The sequence below is a fragment of the Ctenopharyngodon idella genome, chromosome 20, assembly GCF_019924925.1.
Source record: "Ctenopharyngodon idella isolate HZGC_01 chromosome 20, HZGC01, whole genome shotgun sequence".
Lineage (NCBI taxonomy): Eukaryota > Metazoa > Chordata > Actinopteri > Cypriniformes > Xenocyprididae > Ctenopharyngodon > Ctenopharyngodon idella.
This window is the reverse complement of record NC_067239.1, coordinates 30,339,639-30,360,674: the sequence shown is the minus strand read 5'-3', so window position 1 is coordinate 30,360,674 and position 21,036 is coordinate 30,339,639. Positions and strand designations below refer to the sequence as shown.

The 21,036-nt window shown below is 34.6% G+C and overlaps 1 protein-coding gene across 2 annotated transcripts in view; it reads right to left on the bottom strand.

The window, feature by feature from the left end:
* slc24a4b (solute carrier family 24 member 4b) overlaps positions 1-21,036 on the bottom strand; it is a 41,128-nt gene that overhangs the window by 5,265 nt on the left and 14,827 nt on the right. Inside the window, exons 3-16 of one of the 2 annotated variants that reach the window (XM_051876322.1) lie at positions 15,702-15,778; positions 12,473-12,547; positions 12,171-12,255; positions 11,111-11,214; positions 9,676-9,750; positions 9,337-9,362; positions 9,185-9,238; positions 8,788-8,936; positions 6,742-6,911; positions 6,119-6,260; positions 3,994-4,160; positions 3,763-3,877; positions 1,131-1,243; positions 898-963 (exon numbers count right to left, since the gene is read on the bottom strand). In XM_051876322.1, the coding sequence (XP_051732282.1) occupies positions 898-963; positions 1,131-1,243; positions 3,763-3,877; positions 3,994-4,160; positions 6,119-6,260; positions 6,742-6,911; positions 8,788-8,936; positions 9,185-9,238; positions 9,337-9,362; positions 9,676-9,750; positions 11,111-11,214; positions 12,171-12,255; positions 12,473-12,547; positions 15,702-15,778 (1,418 nt within the window). The remainder of the gene's footprint in view (positions 1-897; positions 964-1,130; positions 1,244-3,762; positions 3,878-3,993; positions 4,161-6,118; positions 6,261-6,741; positions 6,912-8,787; positions 8,937-9,184; positions 9,239-9,336; positions 9,363-9,675; positions 9,751-11,110; positions 11,215-12,170; positions 12,256-12,472; positions 12,548-15,701; positions 15,779-21,036) is intronic. The other variant, XM_051876323.1, reaches the window with a different exon arrangement.

The following is a 21,036-nucleotide window of genomic DNA, read 5'->3' as shown; positions in this document are numbered from 1 at the left end:
CGCGGACAAATTTGTTGATGCAGCATAAACGGTTTGGTCTATCAAAAATCTTTTAAAATCTTTTTGTCATGAGTTTCTGTAGATGCTACATACCAAATTTCGTACAAATCGGACAAATTTTGTAGGAGTAGTTCGAAAAAGTAGGTTTTGAATAAAATTCAATATGGCGGACAGTAAGTATGGTAGAATATGGCAAATTTGGTATCGTAGGACTCGGCAAAATACCAACAAATCTAATGATGTAAGTTAAATGACAATATGTTGAATTTTTCATGTTATAAGCATTTTCATAAATTTCATTATATCTCTTGACCACTAGGGGCGCTGACCTAAAACTTTACAGGTCCTCTCAGAACATGGCCTCAATTATTCATACTGAGTTTCGTAACAATATGTTCATGCATTCATAAAACAGAGCATTTTATGACAAAATTCAAAACTGGATATCGTTCCACTCAGCATGCCTCAAGGAGACCATCCTCATGATTTTAGGATAAGGCATTCAAAATGTATAAGCAAAAAAAGCCAATTTTTTCTATCTCGGCACCAGTAGGTGGCGCTGTGACGATACAAGTTATGCCTGTAATGACATATACCAAGTTTGGTGTCAATACACCAAATCATTGTGAAGATACAGCATCAAATCCATTTTTGCGTGATTTGTATTATTATTATTTGATTTATTTATCAAGATGACAAATGGTTCTCAATACATATCGATTTTAATGATCATAACTATGACACCAGCATTAACAGCAATGCTTATTTCACTATAAACAGAGAATCATACTGACAGATTTCCACCAAATTAGAACACCTGTCACTCAAAAGTTAACATTTTGAAATCTTTTCAGCAAAGTCTCCAGAATCGGATTGCATTCTCTATTGCATACTCACGGTGAGAGCGACAGAGCCCAGCAGAAGCACCACTGAGTACACGAGCCCCCGACTGTTTATCATCACCTGTATGGAGGGAGGAAACAACATCATCAGCTCCCACAATTCCACTGTGCCATTAAACCAATGCAGCTGTGTTTCAGAGTTCAACAGAAGCTCTTGGATTCTGAGGAGCACAGCTTGATCTCTGTTCAAACAGAAAGAGGTTTTGCCAAGCGGCTAGATGTGCTTACAACTGATCCATAACTGACTGCCATGGTCTGCAGCGCCCAGGGAACGCCGAGCCCCACCAGAATGTCAAACACGTTGCTGCCGATGGTGTTGGACACGGCCATGTCTCCCAGACCTACAGAGACAAGAAGAACCGGATTCAGATTGAACAAGCAATGCCAACTCATCTCCGAAAAGGTCACATTCAGAGGTCACATTTTCATTTAAAATGACGAAGTGTAATCATGTATATAATGCAAACGTTTAGTGCTGTTGCATATTAATTTGCATACTTTAAGAGAGTAGCAATGTAAAAATAAGGCAGCAGAAAAAGGAACAACGAAAAGTAACAAACTAAAACTGCAAAAGTAAAAATATCAAAAAAATAAATAAATAAATAAATAAATAAAAGGAATAAGCAACATAATAATAAAAAGGAATAAGCAACATAAAATAATAAAGAAAGTGGTGACAAAAGTGTTAAAAAGTATGTCAACAAGTGTCAAAGTATTTCAACCAAAATAGGTCAAAAAGTATGTCAACTATACATTTTTCAAAAGTAATGCAAAACCATAAATAAAACAGCAGAAAAAGTAGCCAAAATTTTAGAAAAATTAAAACAAACATAAAATATATTATTATATATATTATATATGATTAAATTCATATATTCTTAATCATTGTTATTATTATTATTGATATTTTATGCAATAAAATATTTAATAAAATAATAATACTAATAACAATAAATTAACATTTATAATAATACATATTTATTATTAATAATTTTATTAAATCATTTCTGTTTGAGCATCCTGCTAGAAAAACATTGGCTCAAAAACATAATAATAATAAAAATAAAAATAAAAATATAATATTAGTATTATTATTTATTATTAGTATTAGTATTAGTTTTATTGATCATTTATACAATAAAATATTTAATCAAATAATAATAATAATAATAATAATAATACATTTTTATTTACAATAATACATATTTATTATTAATAATGTTATTAAATAATTTTTGTTTGAGCATCTGCTAGAAAAAAACATTGGCTCAAAAACATAATAATAATAAAAAACATAATAATAATAACAATAGATTATTATTATTATTTATTATGCATGTTTATTATTTATTATAATACATACATATTTATTATTAATTATTTTATTAAATAAAAAGTATTTAGTTAAATGCTGCTGTTCATTATTAAAACATTTTTCCTTTTCTTTGAGCATCCTGCTAGAAAAAACATTGGCTCAAAAACATAATAATAATAAAAAACATAATAATAATAATAATAACAACAATAGATTATTATTATTATTTATTATGCATGTTTATTATTTATTATAATACATACATATTTATTATTAATTATTTTATTAAATAAAAAGTATTTAGTTAAATGCTGCTGTTCATTATTAAAACATTTTTCCTTTTCTTTGAGCATCCTGCTAGAAAAAACATTGGCTCAAAAACATAATAATAATAATAAAAATAAAAATAAAAATATAATATTAGTATTATTATTTAGTATTAGTATTAGTTTTATTGATCATTTATACAATAAAATATTTAATCAAATAATAATAATACATTTTTATTTACAGTAATACATATTTATTATTAATAATGTTATTAAATAATTTTTGTTTGAGCATCCTGCTAGAAAAAAACATTGGCTCAAAAACATAATAATAATAAAAAACATAATAATAATAATAATAATAATAATAGATTATTATTATTATTATTTATTATGCATGTTTATTATTTATTATAATACATACATATTTATTATTAATTATTTTATTAAATAAAAATTATTTAGTCAAATGCTGCTGTTTATTAAAATATTTTTCCTTTTCTTTGAACATCCTGCTAGAAAAAACATTGGCTCATAAACACTCACAAAAACAAACAAAATATAATACTAATAATAACAATACATTATTAATATTATTATTAATACATATTTATTAATAATCATTTTATTAAATAATTTTTGTTTGAACATCGTACTAGAAAAAACATAATATATTAGTATTATTATTTATTATTATTGATGTTTACTATTAATTATAGTACATACATATTTATTATTAATTATTTTATTAAATAAAAAGTATTTAGTCAAATGCTGCTGTTCATCATGTCATCTCTATCAACATTGCTCATTTTGTTTGAGCATTTTGACTAAAAAAAACATTGGCTCAAAAACACTGACTATAAAATTTCCATTTGTTGCCCGAAATTACACACTTAACCTTTACTTTCAGATACATACATATAAACTTCCATGTAATATGAGCTTCAAAATTTTTTAAAAGAGTAAAAAGAGGATTGGATACACAAACTCCTCCACTTTTGCAGTGAAAGGGATTGTGGGTAACATCAGCAGTTGTCTGATTTGGGATGCACTTCTACATAGTACAGATAGCACTGAGATGCAGTCCATGTGATTGATAGTGACACAGGAACAGGAAATCACATTATGTGTCCTGCAGTGCTTTGATCAGATCCTGCACTGCTCTACATGAAGCTAAAGCATTCTGTGTTTCTTGTTAAATCTCCATTCATCCTGACGCAGTTTTATTGATCCGCCACTAGCTGTGGAGATCAGAACGGCGCGATCGATCTACCTTGACGAGCCACGATCAGACTGGCGATACAATCCGGGACGCTCGTGCCCGCGGCCAGGAACGTGATGCCCATGATGACATCAGGAATGCCGAGTGTGTATCCGATGACCGTCACCTAGGAGACAGCATGGGGAGGGAGGTTAAAAAAAAACTAGAAAGACAAATTGAAGAGAGAGAGAGAGAGAGAGAGAGAGAGAGAGAGAGAGAAAGATAGATACAAATTGCGCATACCATCCACACCATAAAGTAGGAAAAGACGGCAATCCAGACGGTGGAGAGGATGAATGAGAGCATGAAGAACTTCTCCCAGCGAGACTTTGCACAGTTTGGGATGGTGAAGAACAGGATCAACAATAACGGCCAAGAGATCAGCCATTTAGTCCTGTTCACACAGCCGCCTGAAACACACACAAATCTAACAGGATTATTTATTGTTTTAAAGGAATATTGAAGTACAAACTCATTTTCTGTTCTTGTTTACAATCAGATACGAAACTAGATACTGTTTACAGAGCTTCGGTTGTGTTTAACCAAAACTATTCCTTTAAAATGCTCATATTTGCACCTAAAATCCACCATTCTGAGGAACATTTATTTCTTTACTGAATGTATGTGGAAATAAGCAACATAAAACAATAATGAAAGTGTAAACAAAAAGTCTGTCAACTACAGACAGACAGACAGACAGACAGACAGATAGATAGATAGATAGATAGAGACAGACAGACAGACAGACAGATAGATAGATAGATAGATAGAGACAGACAGACAGACAGACAGACAGATAGATAGATAGATAGAGACAGACAGACAGACAGATAGATAGAGACAGACAGACAGACACAGACAGACAGACAGACGATAGATAGATACAGACAGACGATAGATAGATAGATAGATAGAGACAGACAGACAGACAGATAGATAGATAGATAGATAGATAGAGACAGACAGACGATAGATAGATAGATAGACAGATAGATAGACAGACAGAAGCCCTACACACAGAATTCTGCAAAATGATTTTAAAACTACAAAGAAGGACACCCAATAATGCATGTAGGGCAGAATTAGGCCAATTCCCATTGATTATTAATATGCAAAAAAGATCTAAAATCAAGTCCCACAGAATCGCTACATTTTAAAGCATTACAAACCCAAGAACTGAACCCCGAAAAAAGCCCTCAGTCAGCTGGTTCTGAGACTTACTAACCTGACTAACTCTGCTAACACTAACCAGTCTCAGACCAGCACTGCTCCTCATCCAAACATCAAAATAAACCAAATTATCAAACAATCTAAAAATACATATCTGGAACATTGGGATCAGGAAACTAAAACACAAAGTAAATTACAATTCTATTGAACTCTAAAATCAAATTATGAATTAGAAAAATATCTCCAAAGTAGAGACGGATCCTGACCAAGTACAGGCTCAGTGAGCACAGTCTAGCCATCAAGACCGGCAGACACAGAAAGAGCTGGTTACCCAGAGAGCAAAGGGTGTGTGTTCACTGTAGGACAGGAGAGATCGAGACTGAGATACACTTCCTCCTTCACTGCCACAAATACACACCTATAAGAGATCTCTACTTCACCAAATTCAGTAACTTAATAAAGAACTTTACAGCCATGACTGAAGTAGAACAAATAAAGATAATATTAGGAGAGGGACAGACAGCAGCACTGGCTGCGAGATACGTGTGGATGTGCCACAGCCTGAGAGACAGCAGGTGAATGTGTGTAATGTGTGTGTCTGACCTCAGTGTGTTTCCCTACCATCCACCACAGTGACCCTCAGTATGTGTATGTGTATATATGTTAAAACACTGCGGTATCAAATGTTCAGACATGTTCTAATTTGTTACACTAGTAATTTAAGTTTAAGTTATGTTATAATATTTGATAGTGTTATAATATTTGATAATATTTTCTTCTATTATACAGATGTTTTTATTATTGTTTTATGTATATATGCTTTGGCAATATTGTATTATTTACAGTCATGCCAATAAAGCAATTTTGAATTGAATTGAATTGAATTGATAGACAGACAGACAGACAGACAGACAAACAGACAAACAGACAGACAGACAGACAGACAGACAGACAGACAGATAGATAGATAGATAGATAGAACGACAGACAGATAGATAGATAGATAGATAGATAGATAGATAGATAGATAGATAGACAGATAGATAGATAGATAGAGACAGACAGACAGACAGACAGACTGACAGACAGACAGATAGACATAGATAGATAGATAGATAGATAGATAGATAGATAGATAGATACAAACAGACAGACAGATAGATAGATAGATAGATAGATAGATAGATAGATAGATCACCTGGTACTCTGAATGGTGAGGTGAGTTCACTCTCTTTCTCCTCATTGGTTTTGTCTTCTGGCAAGTTTCCATTCTCGATGTCTGGCTTCCCGTCCACCACAGCCGTCTCCACCCCATTGGCTGACTGGACCAACCTCTGACGCTACACACACACACACACACACACACACACACACACACACACACACACATTGGGTTTTCCATGTTTCATGAGAACATTCCATTGTCATAATGATTTTTATTCTGTACAACTACAATCTGTACAATCTGTATAATCCTATCCCTACCCCTAACCCTACCCATCACAGAAAACTTTCTGCATTTTTACATTTCATCATTACAACATCACTTTAGTGTGATTTATACACTGTTTTCCAAAAAATGTCCCCACAAGGACAAGGATTTCAGATATTGCCATCTTTGTGGGGACATTTTGTCCCAATAATGTAGGGTTTACCTGAACCACACACATCACACACACACACACACACACTTGTTTCTTGACAAGTTTTGTAGGAATCACCCTTTTATGTCTTTAATGCAGCTGCAAATATAGTATAATATTTTCATAAATGTTGTAAATATTTATGTATTTCTGCTGTACATTCAGGCATCTGCTGTACCTCGGTTATAATGAGGCGACTGGCCATGCGCAGACGAGTCTTGGGTCCAAAGTGGTTCGTGACCATGACACGGAGACCCGCTTCAGGGAAACGGTAATTCGGAGGGCTGGCGTTGATGATTTCATCAACCATTACCACCGAACCTCGACTGTACACCTTACTGGACTTGACTTGAGAAAGCCAATAAAAAACACACAGAGCAAATTATGACTGATATTCTTTCTTGATATTCTAAAACAGCATGTTTTCAGACATTTACTCTGCTGTCTATTAGCTGTGCTCTCTGAGAAGCATCAGAACAGTGTGCAGACTAGTTAATGCAGAAAGGTTTAGTAAGACTAAACAGACAGGCAGGGTTAAACGTGAAGAGACTGATGCCAGAAACAAAGCAGAGACTTGGATGAAGAATGAGGAAAGAGACGGACTCTGGTGGACAGAGAGCTGGGAGTAAAGAGACAGAAGTGATAGTTACCTCTCAATCAGAGACGGACAGAAGCGGAAAGAAGCAAAAGTGCTGAGATCTCAAACAAACCGCTCTCGTGTCTGCTTTAATACTGAATCAGGAGGACATCTCTCTCACAAACACAACAGACAAATTCAGTCATGCTTCTCAGAGCATGTGCAATAAAAATGAAAGTCTAAGATCAAGATGTCCAAGAAATCTATTAAAAAAAAAAATCTATTTTAATAAATGCACCAAATATCATCAAAATATCTATCTATCTATCTATCTATCTATCTATCTATCATTCTATCGTTCTATCTATCTATCGTTCTATCTATCTATCTATCTATCTAGCTATTGTCCTATCTATCGTTCTATCTATCGTTCTATCTATCTATCGTTCTATCTATCTATCGTTCTATCTATCTAGCTATTGTCCTATCTATCGTTCTATATATCGTTCTATCTATCTATCGTTCTATCTATCATTCTATCTATCGTTCTATCGTTCGTTCTATCTATCTATCGTTCTATCTATCTATCTATTTATCGTTCTATCTATCTATCGTTCTATCTATTTATCGTTCTATTTATCTATCTATCATTCTATCTATCGTTCTATCGTTCTATCTATCGTTCTATCTATTTATCTATCATTCTATCTATCTATCATTCTATCGTTCTATCTATCGTTCTATCTATCTATCGTTCTATCAATCATATCTATATCAATATCTATATACTGCATATATATATATATAAAAATAACCACATAATTTTTTAATCTATCATTCTATCTATCTATCCATCTATCGTTCTATCGTTCTATCTATCTATCATTATATCTATCTATCCATCTATTGTTCTATCGTTCTATCTATCTATCATTCTATCTATCGTTCTATCTATCATTCTATCTATCGTTCTATCTATCAATCATATCTATATCAATATCTATATACTGCATATATATATATATAACCACGTAATTTTTTAATCTATCGTTCTATCTATCCATCTATCGTTCTATCTATCGTTCTATCGATCATATCTATATCAATTTCTATATACTGCATATATATATATATATATATATATATATATATATATATATATATATATATGTGTATATATATACACATATATATATATACACATATATATATATATATATAACCACATCATTTTTTAAAACATAATACATAATTTTAAAAATAAAATGTAATATATTTTAAAATGTAATTTCAAGTCACAATCAAGTCACTGTATTTATGAATAACATTTTTATTATTTTTTAAATATATTTTTAAATATAGTTACAACAAGTCACGTCATAGATACATAGAATAGATAGATATATATAAATATTATAAAGATTATATTTTTTTCAGATGTTTGTCACATGACTGACTGTATTTAGAACTTACAGAACTGTTGGACATTTTTAAAACTAAATCACATGTTCTACTGTTTTCTACTGTGTTTGTTCACAAACGGAGGACAGATGACCTCACACTGTACTGAAGGTGACAGGAGTATGGAATTATGAATTATGACTTGTATTACATCTGAATTTTTAAAGCCTGTCTGTTTAGCCTTACCTGGACCCAGCAGCGGTAGAGACGGATCGTCCCATTTACAGTCTAAACGGTCTTTACCATCCTCCAGTTCACTGCCGGCCGCCGCGTTTCCATTGGCAACATTCTTGTCGCTCCGTCTTGTGAAAAACTTCTGCAAGCTGGAATTAAATCTAACAGAGACGCAGATTCAAAACAAAAGATTAGGAGCATCCACAAGTTTATACACCTTCAGGTTATGAGAATTTTCTTCCCGAGTGCCAACATTTTCAACTCTGGTATGACTAAAATTAAAAACATCATGATAATTAACCACTTCACTGATTACAAATAGCTATGATTATTTTTTATTTATTATATTCTATACACTATCAAAGTCACAAGCGTGTGTATATATGATATGCCCGTGAGGAACACTCACTTCATGATGATGATATATACAGCGTACATGAGCACCAGCACCAGACTCTCCCACCTGAAACACACAACGAGATTTATACAGTCAAAACCAGACGTCAGATCTGATGGAGGTTTACAAAATCAGACAAGAGAGGAAAACGAAAAGAGACTCACCACACAATCTTTCCATCATAGATGAACTGATTAAATTCAAACAAAAAGAAAATCAGTGCAGTTACAGTTTAGTTCTGAAAAATGTAATATTCAATATAAAAATAATATATATATCCCATTTTATTAGATGCTTTAGAGCAGACATTCACAAACTTTTTGATGTAAATATTTACTTAAAGAACCCCTGAGATTTTACGTTAATTATTTCAATAATTAATTAATGTCAGTTGACATGCAGGTAGACAAATAAATTATTACTTTTCTGTCTTTAGCTGATCACATGACTGAACCCTGCATTACAGGATGGTGTTGTTACAGTGTGTTTCATTTGAGACTCACCACAATTAGAGCAACTACAGACAATATGTAGAAGAAAGAATCACGGAAAACAGCCCACCAGGTCAGTAAGACCACCTACAGACATCAACACAAACTACCGTAAATAAATAAATCAATACACAAAGCTAGAGAATAATGAACAGTGGACACTGAATATGACCTGCGAATTGCAAAAAGAAAAAAACAAAACAACAATGTGAAACAATAAATGGTTCAATATATAAACGTCAAATGACATGCATAATTCAAGCAGAGGCCTACAGTTATCATCTCAGATATAAAAACAAATGCATTTTTAATCATATTTTGTATAAAAACCTTTTGGCAATCCAATCAGAAGAATAAATATGAGCCAAGAAAAATCCAAGTAAAAAAATAAACTGCAGTAGATCTTGAGAGAGAGAAAAAACTGCAGCTCTGGAAATAGAAGGTCCAGTAGTGTGCATTGTATTATGAGAGACATTATTCAGCGTAGCACATTTTGGCAAAAGCATTGAATCTGACTACAAAGAAAAATACACTCTTTTGTGGCTTTTCTTAAATTTTTACTCTTTAAAAAAATAGGATTCCTCAACCGTTCTTTGAAGCACTTTCAGAAAAGAACCATCATCTTATCAAGAACCATTTTAGGGTTTTTGAGGTTTTTAAGCGAGTTCTTGATGTCTCACTACAGATTCTTCATATCAGTAGCTATGTTTTCATCACCTATTTTATGTGCATTTTGGGATATCGCATAAAAAAAGATGCATGGAAACGCCAAAATGCACATAAATTGCTCAATTGAGTCGGATAAGCTTTTTATCCAATAAGAAAACATAAATTTAACAATGGAAACACATTTACTAAATAAATTCCTCGATGTGCATCAAAAAAAGTCATGTGACTTTGCAATGGAATGGCATAACTGGTTTAACCAGCAGACTGATCTCATTGCACAGCATCTGAAATGCTGTTTTAGTCATTCTGAAATGCCCGAGCAAAGTCTGTCGTCAAAGTGGTTCAGTATAATTACATCCCAGAACTCTCTTACATGACTGTGTTTCCAAATAGCAGTCATCCGCCTCTGAAGGCAAGATAACTTTATTGCGTTTCGTCTGCAGGCTCTGAGGCACAGGTAATTTATTATATACGAAATTATTATATACAGCGGCTTCTCCTACTGCAGCAACTTCCATTTTTCTTAGTGATATTTAACGGCAGTTTATCAGGAAGTGACGATTTTGTTCTCGTCATCTCACTGGATGGAAACTGTCCTTTATTCGCAAATGTTTTATGCGATATTCCAATTTTGTGTATAAGTTAAATTCACAAGTTTGGATGGAAACGTAGCTAGTGTTTTGGTGCGGAGGTATTTAATGCACTATTATATAGATGGTTTTCTTATTTTGAAGTATTGCTGACTTTAAGGCTACTGTTGGAGAAAATGCACACGCACCTGCCCGGCAAAGATCCCACAAACTCCTATGATGCAGAGGATATTGAAGACGGCAGAACCGACGATAGTTCCAACTCCAACATCACCGTGAGTGATGAAGACACCTGAAAGGTGCAACACAGAAAGTTTCCCTGTCACAGTTTAGGGGTTTGTTCAAATCTGAACACTAATGATCTCAGAACACTGCAAAAAAATTATGTTCTTCCTCAGTATTTTTGTCTTGTTTTCCAGTACCAATGTCTAAAAAATCTTAAATGAAGACAGTTATGTGACAAGTAAAATTGAAAAGGCTGCAAAGTTACAAAGAAACTCCCTGAAACGCCTCCATTGTAGTCTTGAGTTTTCTTCCGGGAACGAACACGTCACAATATTCCTCTTTTAAATAATTCCCGCCCAAGGCATATGCAAAATAAAGAGGCGGGGCCTGGTTGAGTTAGTTAGTTAGTAGTGTGTTGAAACTCGTGGTTATGGTAAGGGGCGGGACATTTCTCGAACATGCTCAAAATCACTGACCAATCACAACACACTGGTCCAACCGACCAGTGCACAACCGAAAGCACAATCTGATCCAACCGATCAGAGCACACTGCTTTTCAGAAGGAGGGGCTTCATAGAGACAGAAACTAAACAGAGCGTTACTGACAGACTGGGAAGAGAGGAGCTGCAACAGTGGAGGATATGAGAAAAATAAGGTGTTTTTTGAACATGTAAGCAGCACAAAAACAAAATCAAGACTTTGTAAAAGGGCATAATTAGTCCTCTTTAAAACAAGAAAAAATATCTGCCAATGGGCTCAGAAAAATAAACCTAATTCAAAGGGAAAACAAGATTATTTTCCCCAATGGCTGATAGTCTTTTTTCTTCTTCTTGTTTTAAGCAAAAACACTTCATTTTGATACATTTTTCAGACTTAATCTTAAGTCATTTTGCTTCTCAGGTAAATTTACTTTGAATTAAGAATGTTTTCATATTTTTACTGGAAAACACAACTAAAACACTGAGGAAGAACATCATTTTTTGCAGTGAACAATGTGTGATGATTGTGACTGTGTGCCTTTACCTATAACAGATGCGAAGAGTTCGGGCGCTGAGCTCCCCGCCGCCATGAACGTGGCACCAGCCACATCCTCGCTCAGATTCAGCTTCTGCAAAACACAATAACAGCAGACGGTTCACATCCAACAAAGCCTTTGGCACAAACACCGCCCAAAACTGGAGCAGTATGTTTTATGAGCTTCTGAAAGCCTCAAAGTGGGTCAGAGGAAGAACAGTGCGGATTTTGCTGCTCTCATTGTACCGCGGTATTACTCAGATGAATGGGAATTTATTGGGATCGTTTCTGTGGGATTTGAACAATCCTACCTCACAGATTTTCTCAAGAGACATCACAAAGTAGTCGTCGCACACAATCGCCAGGGCCAGGAACATGTAGAGAGCCTGTAAGAAGACATCAGAAGATCTCTGGTCAGACTTCACCACCTCAGCTCCAACTAATCGCAAAAGAGATTTTGTTTATATCTCAATTATTTCTCCTAGATAACAATAAATTAGATAAAGTCTGCTGTAAAAAAAAAAAAAAAAAAAAAAAAAAAACCCATGAAGAGATTGCAAAGAGGTCTTAAACTGAGCTCAGACTTGCCAATTCAAAAGTTATTTCTCATCAAATTCTCCTGGACCAAATGATCAGACATTCATTTTACAGTTCTGTAATTTTTTGACCCAAAATAGACTCTTTGCAAGAGAATATGTGAATGCTAATGCTATTAACTATGCAAATTCGATTTTGTGCGTTGTGACATTCTGAGGTGTCAAAGTTTCATGCAATTCATTACATCTACATTTAATCATTTAGCAGACACTTTTATCCAAAGCGAGTTAAAAATGAGGAACATCACAAGCAAATTAGTACCAAAATTCTAAGTTTAAGCTATAATTGTTTTGATTTTTGCCTTGATTTGTGGTTTAAGTGCTTTAAGTCATGGAAGAACAACAATTTGAAGTTAGTAAAAATTGGTTTATCAGTGTTGTTATTGTTAACTATTAAAAACTGTTTTCATTAATTGAAAAAAAATTAAATATACAGTAAATTAGATGAAAATTAGATGAAAATACTGCAATAAAATAAGTTGAAGTACTTCATTTACTAAAACTAAAATAATTAAAGCTAAATGGACATTATACAAAAAACAAGAAAATGACAAAAGCACAAAATTACTAAAAATTGAACTGAAACATTAAAATTATTATTCAATTATTATTACTATTCAAAATATTAATAAATAGTACCACTGTATATAAATCAAGGCTGTAACCACGTCTTGAACATTGGGGGGACCAATTTTTTTTAGATCTAATTGAAAAATAATAATTTTGAACTATTTGCAAAAAATTTTTGCATTATTTTGCATTAAAATATGCACACATGTACTTTTATTTGTATGTCTAATATGTCAAAACCGTAAAACATTTCGTCTCGTCACACTCAGTTAGGAATGACATATATCGTAAATTCAAAACGGCCATATCTGAGAAAAAAGTCGAGTAGTTTTCGGTCATTGTCGGTCGTTTAACATTTCTATCTAGCTGACATGTATTAAATGTTTTGCTATTTACATCTTACCTCACTCTTTCAATGCTAAACTGACGCTTCACGCTGGAATTCACACTCTGCCTCTGTGAACAGTAAACCACGCCTACTTTGATTTGATTGGCCATCTCAGTCATTTTGACATTGAAGAGTGCTGTTAGACCGCTGAGCCAGACCAGACTAAAAATGTAACTTTTAAATCTTTTTGTCATCCTAACAACATACAGAGCGCTGCATAATGAAGTGCAGCAGAGCAGAGCAACAATTTCAAATACTGGGGGGGACAATTTGGCCATTTCCAATTATACACCACAAAAATATACCTATACAGTATATGCAACTGGTCACGCTTGCAATGCTTCTGACCTTACTGTATGTCAATTATTGACCCAATATGTCTATTTTCATAGTTTTAGAGAACCATATGAGACAACACCTCTTGGCAATGAAATGTTCCTCTGAGGAGGCTCACGACAGCATTCACCTGCTGTTTATCATCGCTGTCGGCTCCAGAATGTTGTCTTTCCTCCACTGAACCCGTTTCCTCCTGTGAATGCACAATGTGTCCTTGCGCTCCAGGTCTGACTGCTCCACACCTCTGGATTCACATCTGCATTCATTGCAAACCCTTTCCTCGTCTAGCTTAATGAGCCGCCCACCCAATAAAAGCTTCTATTTATCCACAAATCGAAACCAAAATGCAATCAAATGCTATGATGACCTTCAGTTCGCATCATTACATGGGTCATACTCTTTATGTTTGTTTACTTGTAGATATAAAGGTTATTTCACCTAGAACGTCCTAGTTTTTCCACCCCTATAATCAAACATGCTGCTTTTAACTGTAGTGGACAAAAGTGATGTCCGGTCTAGGAAAATTGACATCGTTCCTTTATTCAAACATTATTAAAAAACAAATTTGTTAAAGATTTTATAAGCATATTGTGTAGTTGTGCTTGTAGACAATTGTTTTATTTGTGATAACGCAATGAAACATGCCAAATTCTGCGGACATAATCTGGATATCTATTTTTATTACTCTAGATTATTTTAGAAAATACTGTCAACAGCCAGAAAAAAAATAACTGTTCATTATATTTTTAGGAAATATAATTTTATATAAATCAGGCGAACGATATATGAAGAAACCCTGCTGTAAAAACCTTCAGAATATAGAGTTTGGTATATGTAAACCTGCTGAAGAGGACATTTCTGACTCAAACTCACTGCTTTTAAAGATATGTATTAATTGAAATCTATAGGCACAGATAAAGTGTAATAAAATAACACATACATGTAAATTTTGGATGTTTTCTTTGCACTGGTCTGAAAACAAGACAAGTTATGGAAGATAGATAGCCCAAAATCTCAAAACTGACCAGTGCATGAAAAAACAATTGTTTTCCCTGTGTCTTCCCTTAAGAACTATAGTAAATAAACCATGAGAAGCAACATATAAACAATAAATGTGCCAATGAAACTTACTAACATCCATCAGATGACTTTTCACAAGTGTTTTACTGACTGTTGAATAATAAAAAGCATCAATTCCCTTGATGAGAAATGACTTCACAGTAGCAAAGCATAAATTATAGTTCAGCATTTCCATGATCAATTCCAGCCACAGGGGGCACCAGAGGACTAACAGAATTCCCACCCGCGGCACGTCGGGAAGGTTTGTGTGAATGCATAATTCAGACCTGAGCTGTGCATGATGCCAAACATTAAAGCATTAGAGAATCAGCGTTACATAACCACGGGAAGATTTTAACTGTGCTGCTCGTGGGTGATGGAGTTAAATCTAGTCATATTACCATTAGATTAACCCACACCGTAAGAACCAGCAAAGAGCCGCAGGGTATTAAATCATGACAGGGTGGCAGGAGTGAATGTGTGTCATTACCGTGACCAATTTCTCTTTATTCCTTTACGAAACTTCAAAAAATAAATAAATAACTAGTCACTTGATGTTCTGAGGAAAGAGAGATAAACAGACTTTCTTACCGCTATAATATGTAGCAGTACAGCTCCGCTCTTCCGTTCGGCATTGGTGAAAACATCATCTGGAAATTCACGGATGGCTGTAAAGAACACAAACACACATTTACATTCGTGGATTTTATGCAAAGCAAATTATGGTGGATTCAAACTGAGAAGAGGTGTCATGTTTCTGAATGACTATAGTTTGACCACCACAGTGTCCTAAGAAACATAAAACACTCCTTAATGAACAAATACACACAGACATACACCGTCCGCAGCAGAAATGTTCAACATAAAGCCAATATGATTTCCTCATATCTGCTCATATTAGGAAGTGAAGTTACAAAAAATTTGAACCCATTATGTGATCTGAATATATGACAGAAACTTAACTTTTCTCTTAAACAGTCAAATATTATATTCTGATTATAGAATCTTCATAACCATCATAATCGTCTAAAAGAGAAAGCAAGGGTTAACTAACACATCACAACTACACGAGAATAACGCCGTTTTTGTGTGTGTGCCTTTAAATGCAAATGAGCTGCTGCTCCTGGCCGGAGTCGGACACTGATGGAGAGACTCAGGAAGAAGTTACAACTTTTAGAATGAAACTGGACGTTTCTGAATGGTTAGTGGATAAATTTATGTAGTTGCTGTGGAGTTGATTCAACTCGTCAACTAGCATGTATCGTCATGTTAATCTGTTGTGCAAAACCCGTATGGATGTATAGCGTACCTGTTCGCCAAACAGAGCCAATCACACTAGGCTAACATTTATGATTGCTACCAAATGCCGTGAATGGTCTAATATTTTTTCCAAAATATCGCTTGGACAGAAACGCTCCTTTTTTAGCAATCGAGCTTGCCAGGGTCAACTTGCAGGCTATCCAAGCTAACAAGACTCTAAATAGTGTTCTGTGCTCGTCTGTGCAGCCAACGACAGAACAATTAGCATGTTTTGCTCAAACTTTTGCCATGGCGTTAGAACTGGTACACCGTTTTCACTTGCGAAAACAAAATGGTGGCACCATGGGTGGAAATCAGGTTAGGGTTGCTACTTAATTAGCAATTGCTACTTAAAACTAGCCCAGATTTTTACTGGTCTCCCAGTAAAAATCGCGTTCCGGGGGTAAAATCCACATTTTTGGTGGGGTTCCCCTGGTAAAATTAGCATTCCAGGGGCTAAATATCATGTTATTTGGGGTCGCTTCAACCCGTGGACATGACAAACAATCCCCGGCAACAGTGTTAAAGTAGCCCAATTCTGCAGGAAAACTTGTGGAAATGTGCAGATTAAGGGGCGGTAATATTATAATAAGATCCCCTTCCTACGTCACTAGGGGAACGTAATCTGAGCGGTAAATTTTTTTTACATGCTTGCAGAGAAAGGCTGACCAAAACAAAGTTACTGGGTTGTCCTTTTTCACGTTTTCTGGGTTGGTAGATGCACCGGGGACCCGATTATAGCACTTGGATGTAATATGACAACACTTAGATGTAATAAATAAATAAATGACAAAACCGAGATGCACAGAATAAATAAATAAATAAATGACAAAACCAAGATGCACAGAATAAATAAATAAATAAATGACAAAACCAAGATGCACAGAATAAATAAATAGCTAAAGGAATGACAAAACTGATATGTACAGTATAAACAAACAAACAAACAAACAAACAAATAAATCAGAGTTGATATTGTTTCAAGGTCAAGTTGAGTCCATTGCATTGTGGGATACAGTATTCTTCACAATGTGCTCTGGTTGTGTACCGCACAATATAGTAGGTCATTCAGACATTCAATGCATACAGAACATTCACAAACTGTGCACAATATACATGCTGCAAAAAAGTATTATGGTAGCACGCTATTCCAACCACAACCCTCTTCCACAGGGATAATCCTGTGCAGCAGGACGTCATTATAAATGCCAGAACATGCAAAAGCAGCCCAGCCCTCACCATGAGTCAACACTGTCTGCTCAGCCGGCTCTAAGAATAGCAGCATATAGATTAAACTCCTGGACAGGTGAAGGTGACTTTTATGCTCCATTTCAGGCAATGGATTCATTAGCCTGCCGCTCATCATGTGTGCTCTTAGTTTTGGAGGAGAACACATCAATATTCCTCGTCTGAAAACACGAGCAAGGACAGCGAAGGGATGCAATGATTAGAGCTTCATCTTAAATGATCAATAAATCATATGTCTGTCTGTTTTCACACTGGCAATGGCTACATTTACACACACCTTTATAATGTGATTAAAGCCGTGCTGTTAAACTGGAGCTTGTGTCAACAGAATACTGTGATTATGGTAATGTGATTAAGCTCAGAATTAGAGTAACAATAATCACAGTGAAATCCAGAAACAGAACAGCTTTACATGACAAGCCATCATGTGTTTTTAGGAGCATTTCCAGCAAAACAAAGTGCCCCAAAACCAGTGAACATTTACCATTTAAAGCGAGATAATGAAAGCAGCAGCTTTACTCTGTGTTGTTGGTTAGTGTATAGCAAGTGAACAGCAAGAATAGTGAAACAACCACATTTCATAGCAAATAATCGAAAAATGCCACGTAGCATGTAAACAGAATAAAAAGAGGCATACTACAACACTATTTTTTGATTATAAAAGGGCACTACCATTCAAAAATTAGTGGTTGATACAATTTATTCCTCTCATTCGCACTGGTTGAATAATGCTTGTATTGTGCATAATTTTAGTCATTCCAGCAGGTTTCGTGCGCACAATAGAAGTGCGTTCACCACTGATCTATGTAAATGGCGCTCTCAAGCCACCGCTCAAACAGTTCATCAGCTTCTTTTTCGTAGCTTATTGCACTTAAACGGTCAAATACATACAAAATTATGTCAGAATGCCCGTCTTGGTGAGTATTCAGGTAAATACAGTCAGTTTTGGAATGTAAATAGTTGAAACGCATGTTGTGTAACAGTATATTGGATGCGTGCATAAGCTTTTAAAGTGACAGCAGCCTAATATTCCTGCTGCTTCCTGTCATGTTAATTAGAGATGCATGATTAGATTGCGATCTTATTTTATTAATGACAATGATTCGCCCACATCTTTTAAAACATTGACAGCGAGAGCAGTTTTGAACCACACAGTAGTTATTTCTGTTGTACTGAGATAAAAGTTTGAAGTTAGGATATAAACACTGATGTCTACAGTAGCGTTCAAAATAGAGCAAACCACCTTTTGAAATGAACTTGGCACTTATATCAATTACATCTTGAGCCACTAGGTGGCGACAAGTGACTGTTAAAAATGTATTTGTCATTGAATCATTCATTCAAAAGATTTGTTCAAAAACACTGATTCATCCAGTAATGAAACAAGTATTAATGAGTCATTAAGTTCATTCAAAACCATTTTTTAAACAATAAATTAAATTAAATTAAACATAATTAATTTTAAATTAAACATTTTTCCAGCAATTACAGTCCAGCAATTAATATTCTGTCAAAACCTCTAGTAAATTACATGTTATTTTAGTTTTATATTCAGAATCGTGATCTCTAATGTTAATCAAAGAACAAAAGACAAAGCGAAAATCACTCTCTGAAATTAAAAATGGACAAACCCAGCGGTTGGGTTAAATGTTTGCCCAACCTGCTGGGTAGTTTTATATAACTCAACTATTGTTTAGAAATTACTGTAACGCTCACTTAAAATGAACCCAAAATAGGTTGAAAATTAACTTTTAATAATATGTTTAATAAATGAACATTTATTAATAAGTTTAATAAATAATAATTAAATAATAAACATTTATTAAACTGCTTATTAATAAAGGTTCACCTTTTTTATTATTATTGTTGTCTCTAGTGTGTGTATGTCTGATTTTTAATTTCCAACTTCTTTTAGGTTCATTTTAAGCCAGACATATAGTCATTTTTAAACAATAGTTGGGTTAAATAAAACTGTCCAGCAGGTTAGGCAAACATTTAACCCAACCACTGGGTCAAAAACAACCCAATTGCTGAGTTTGTCCATATTTAACCCAACTTGGGTTGTTTTTAACCCAGCATTTTTTAGAATGTAGTTCAACGATTCAAATAAAGCCTCCCTGTGCTGTGTGTGTAAGATATTACGGCAAAATTACCCAAATTATCAAAAAAATATGAGATCTGTATGGCGGTATATATGGCCGTTTTCCCCATGGTATCAAATATCAATATTTTTCAAGGTATCGTATTAAAAAAAAGAAAAACAAAAGTACTGCCCCCAAACTTTTGCTTATGGGAAATTACACTGTGTTCACAATATCATACTATTACTTATAGTGTTATCATAACACTGCACTGCACAGTATGTCACTAAATAAAGCATTTTTTAAATAATTAGCTTAGTTTTATACAGCAAGAACAGTAAATACTGTCGATGTAATCAGTGAAGTACATACTTTGAGTACAATAGTGTTTTCTGGATCGTAAACACTCATTTAAACACGTTTGTGTTTCAGCACAGCTCTTCATGAGGATGTCGGTCATGTGTATCTCCTGAGACTCGGAATCATCTGTGCTCATCACGCCGCTAATGCGAATCAAGCGCGCACAATAGGTCAGTGTGGACACGCGTTTGTCCATTGTGTCGCGGTTAACGTGCCTCCCTCGTTCACGGATGTTTGGCCACAGTCTTCTGGCTCATTGCATTTCTTAGGATTACGATCGTCGCAGGCAATTTGCTAAGCATGAATATACCGTCTGAGTATGCTGGGAAGATCGCTTCAGCTTCCAGTAATGTGAAGATAAGTGTCCCACACACGATATGCTGACCGAGAGCCAAAGATATCAAGATTATCAGTAAGGAGGATCATTCGTGACAATGAAGTTCGTGAAGTTTAACCACTGAAGTTCAGTTGGATGAATATTGCATGCTGTCATGTTACAATATAATGCAATTAACCTCTAATCCTGTAATCTTTCAATGTATTTGCGTGTTGCGTAAGAGAGATCAGTAGATGGACATCTGTTACAGACGCACGTGTGGACAGACACAAGCTCTTTACAAAATCAAAAGGCTTACGGGGACAACAGAACTACATCTGCACAGATAATAGAGTGATTCACAGTGCTGGTGCTTAATGAATGCAGCTGGAGCTCAACAAGAACACGTTCACCTATATAAGAATAAACGTTTCGCACACACGCACTGATAAACTTATAAGTATATTTTACTTGGAAGATTCTCTGAGTATGTATCAAAGTTATAAAATTAAGTAAACCCTACTTAACTTTCTGATACTAGTGTTCCCATCATGCACCGGGCCATGAATAATTCATTAGGTTGCATTTTTCACAGTTTTCTAGTGGTATTTTCACTGTTTTA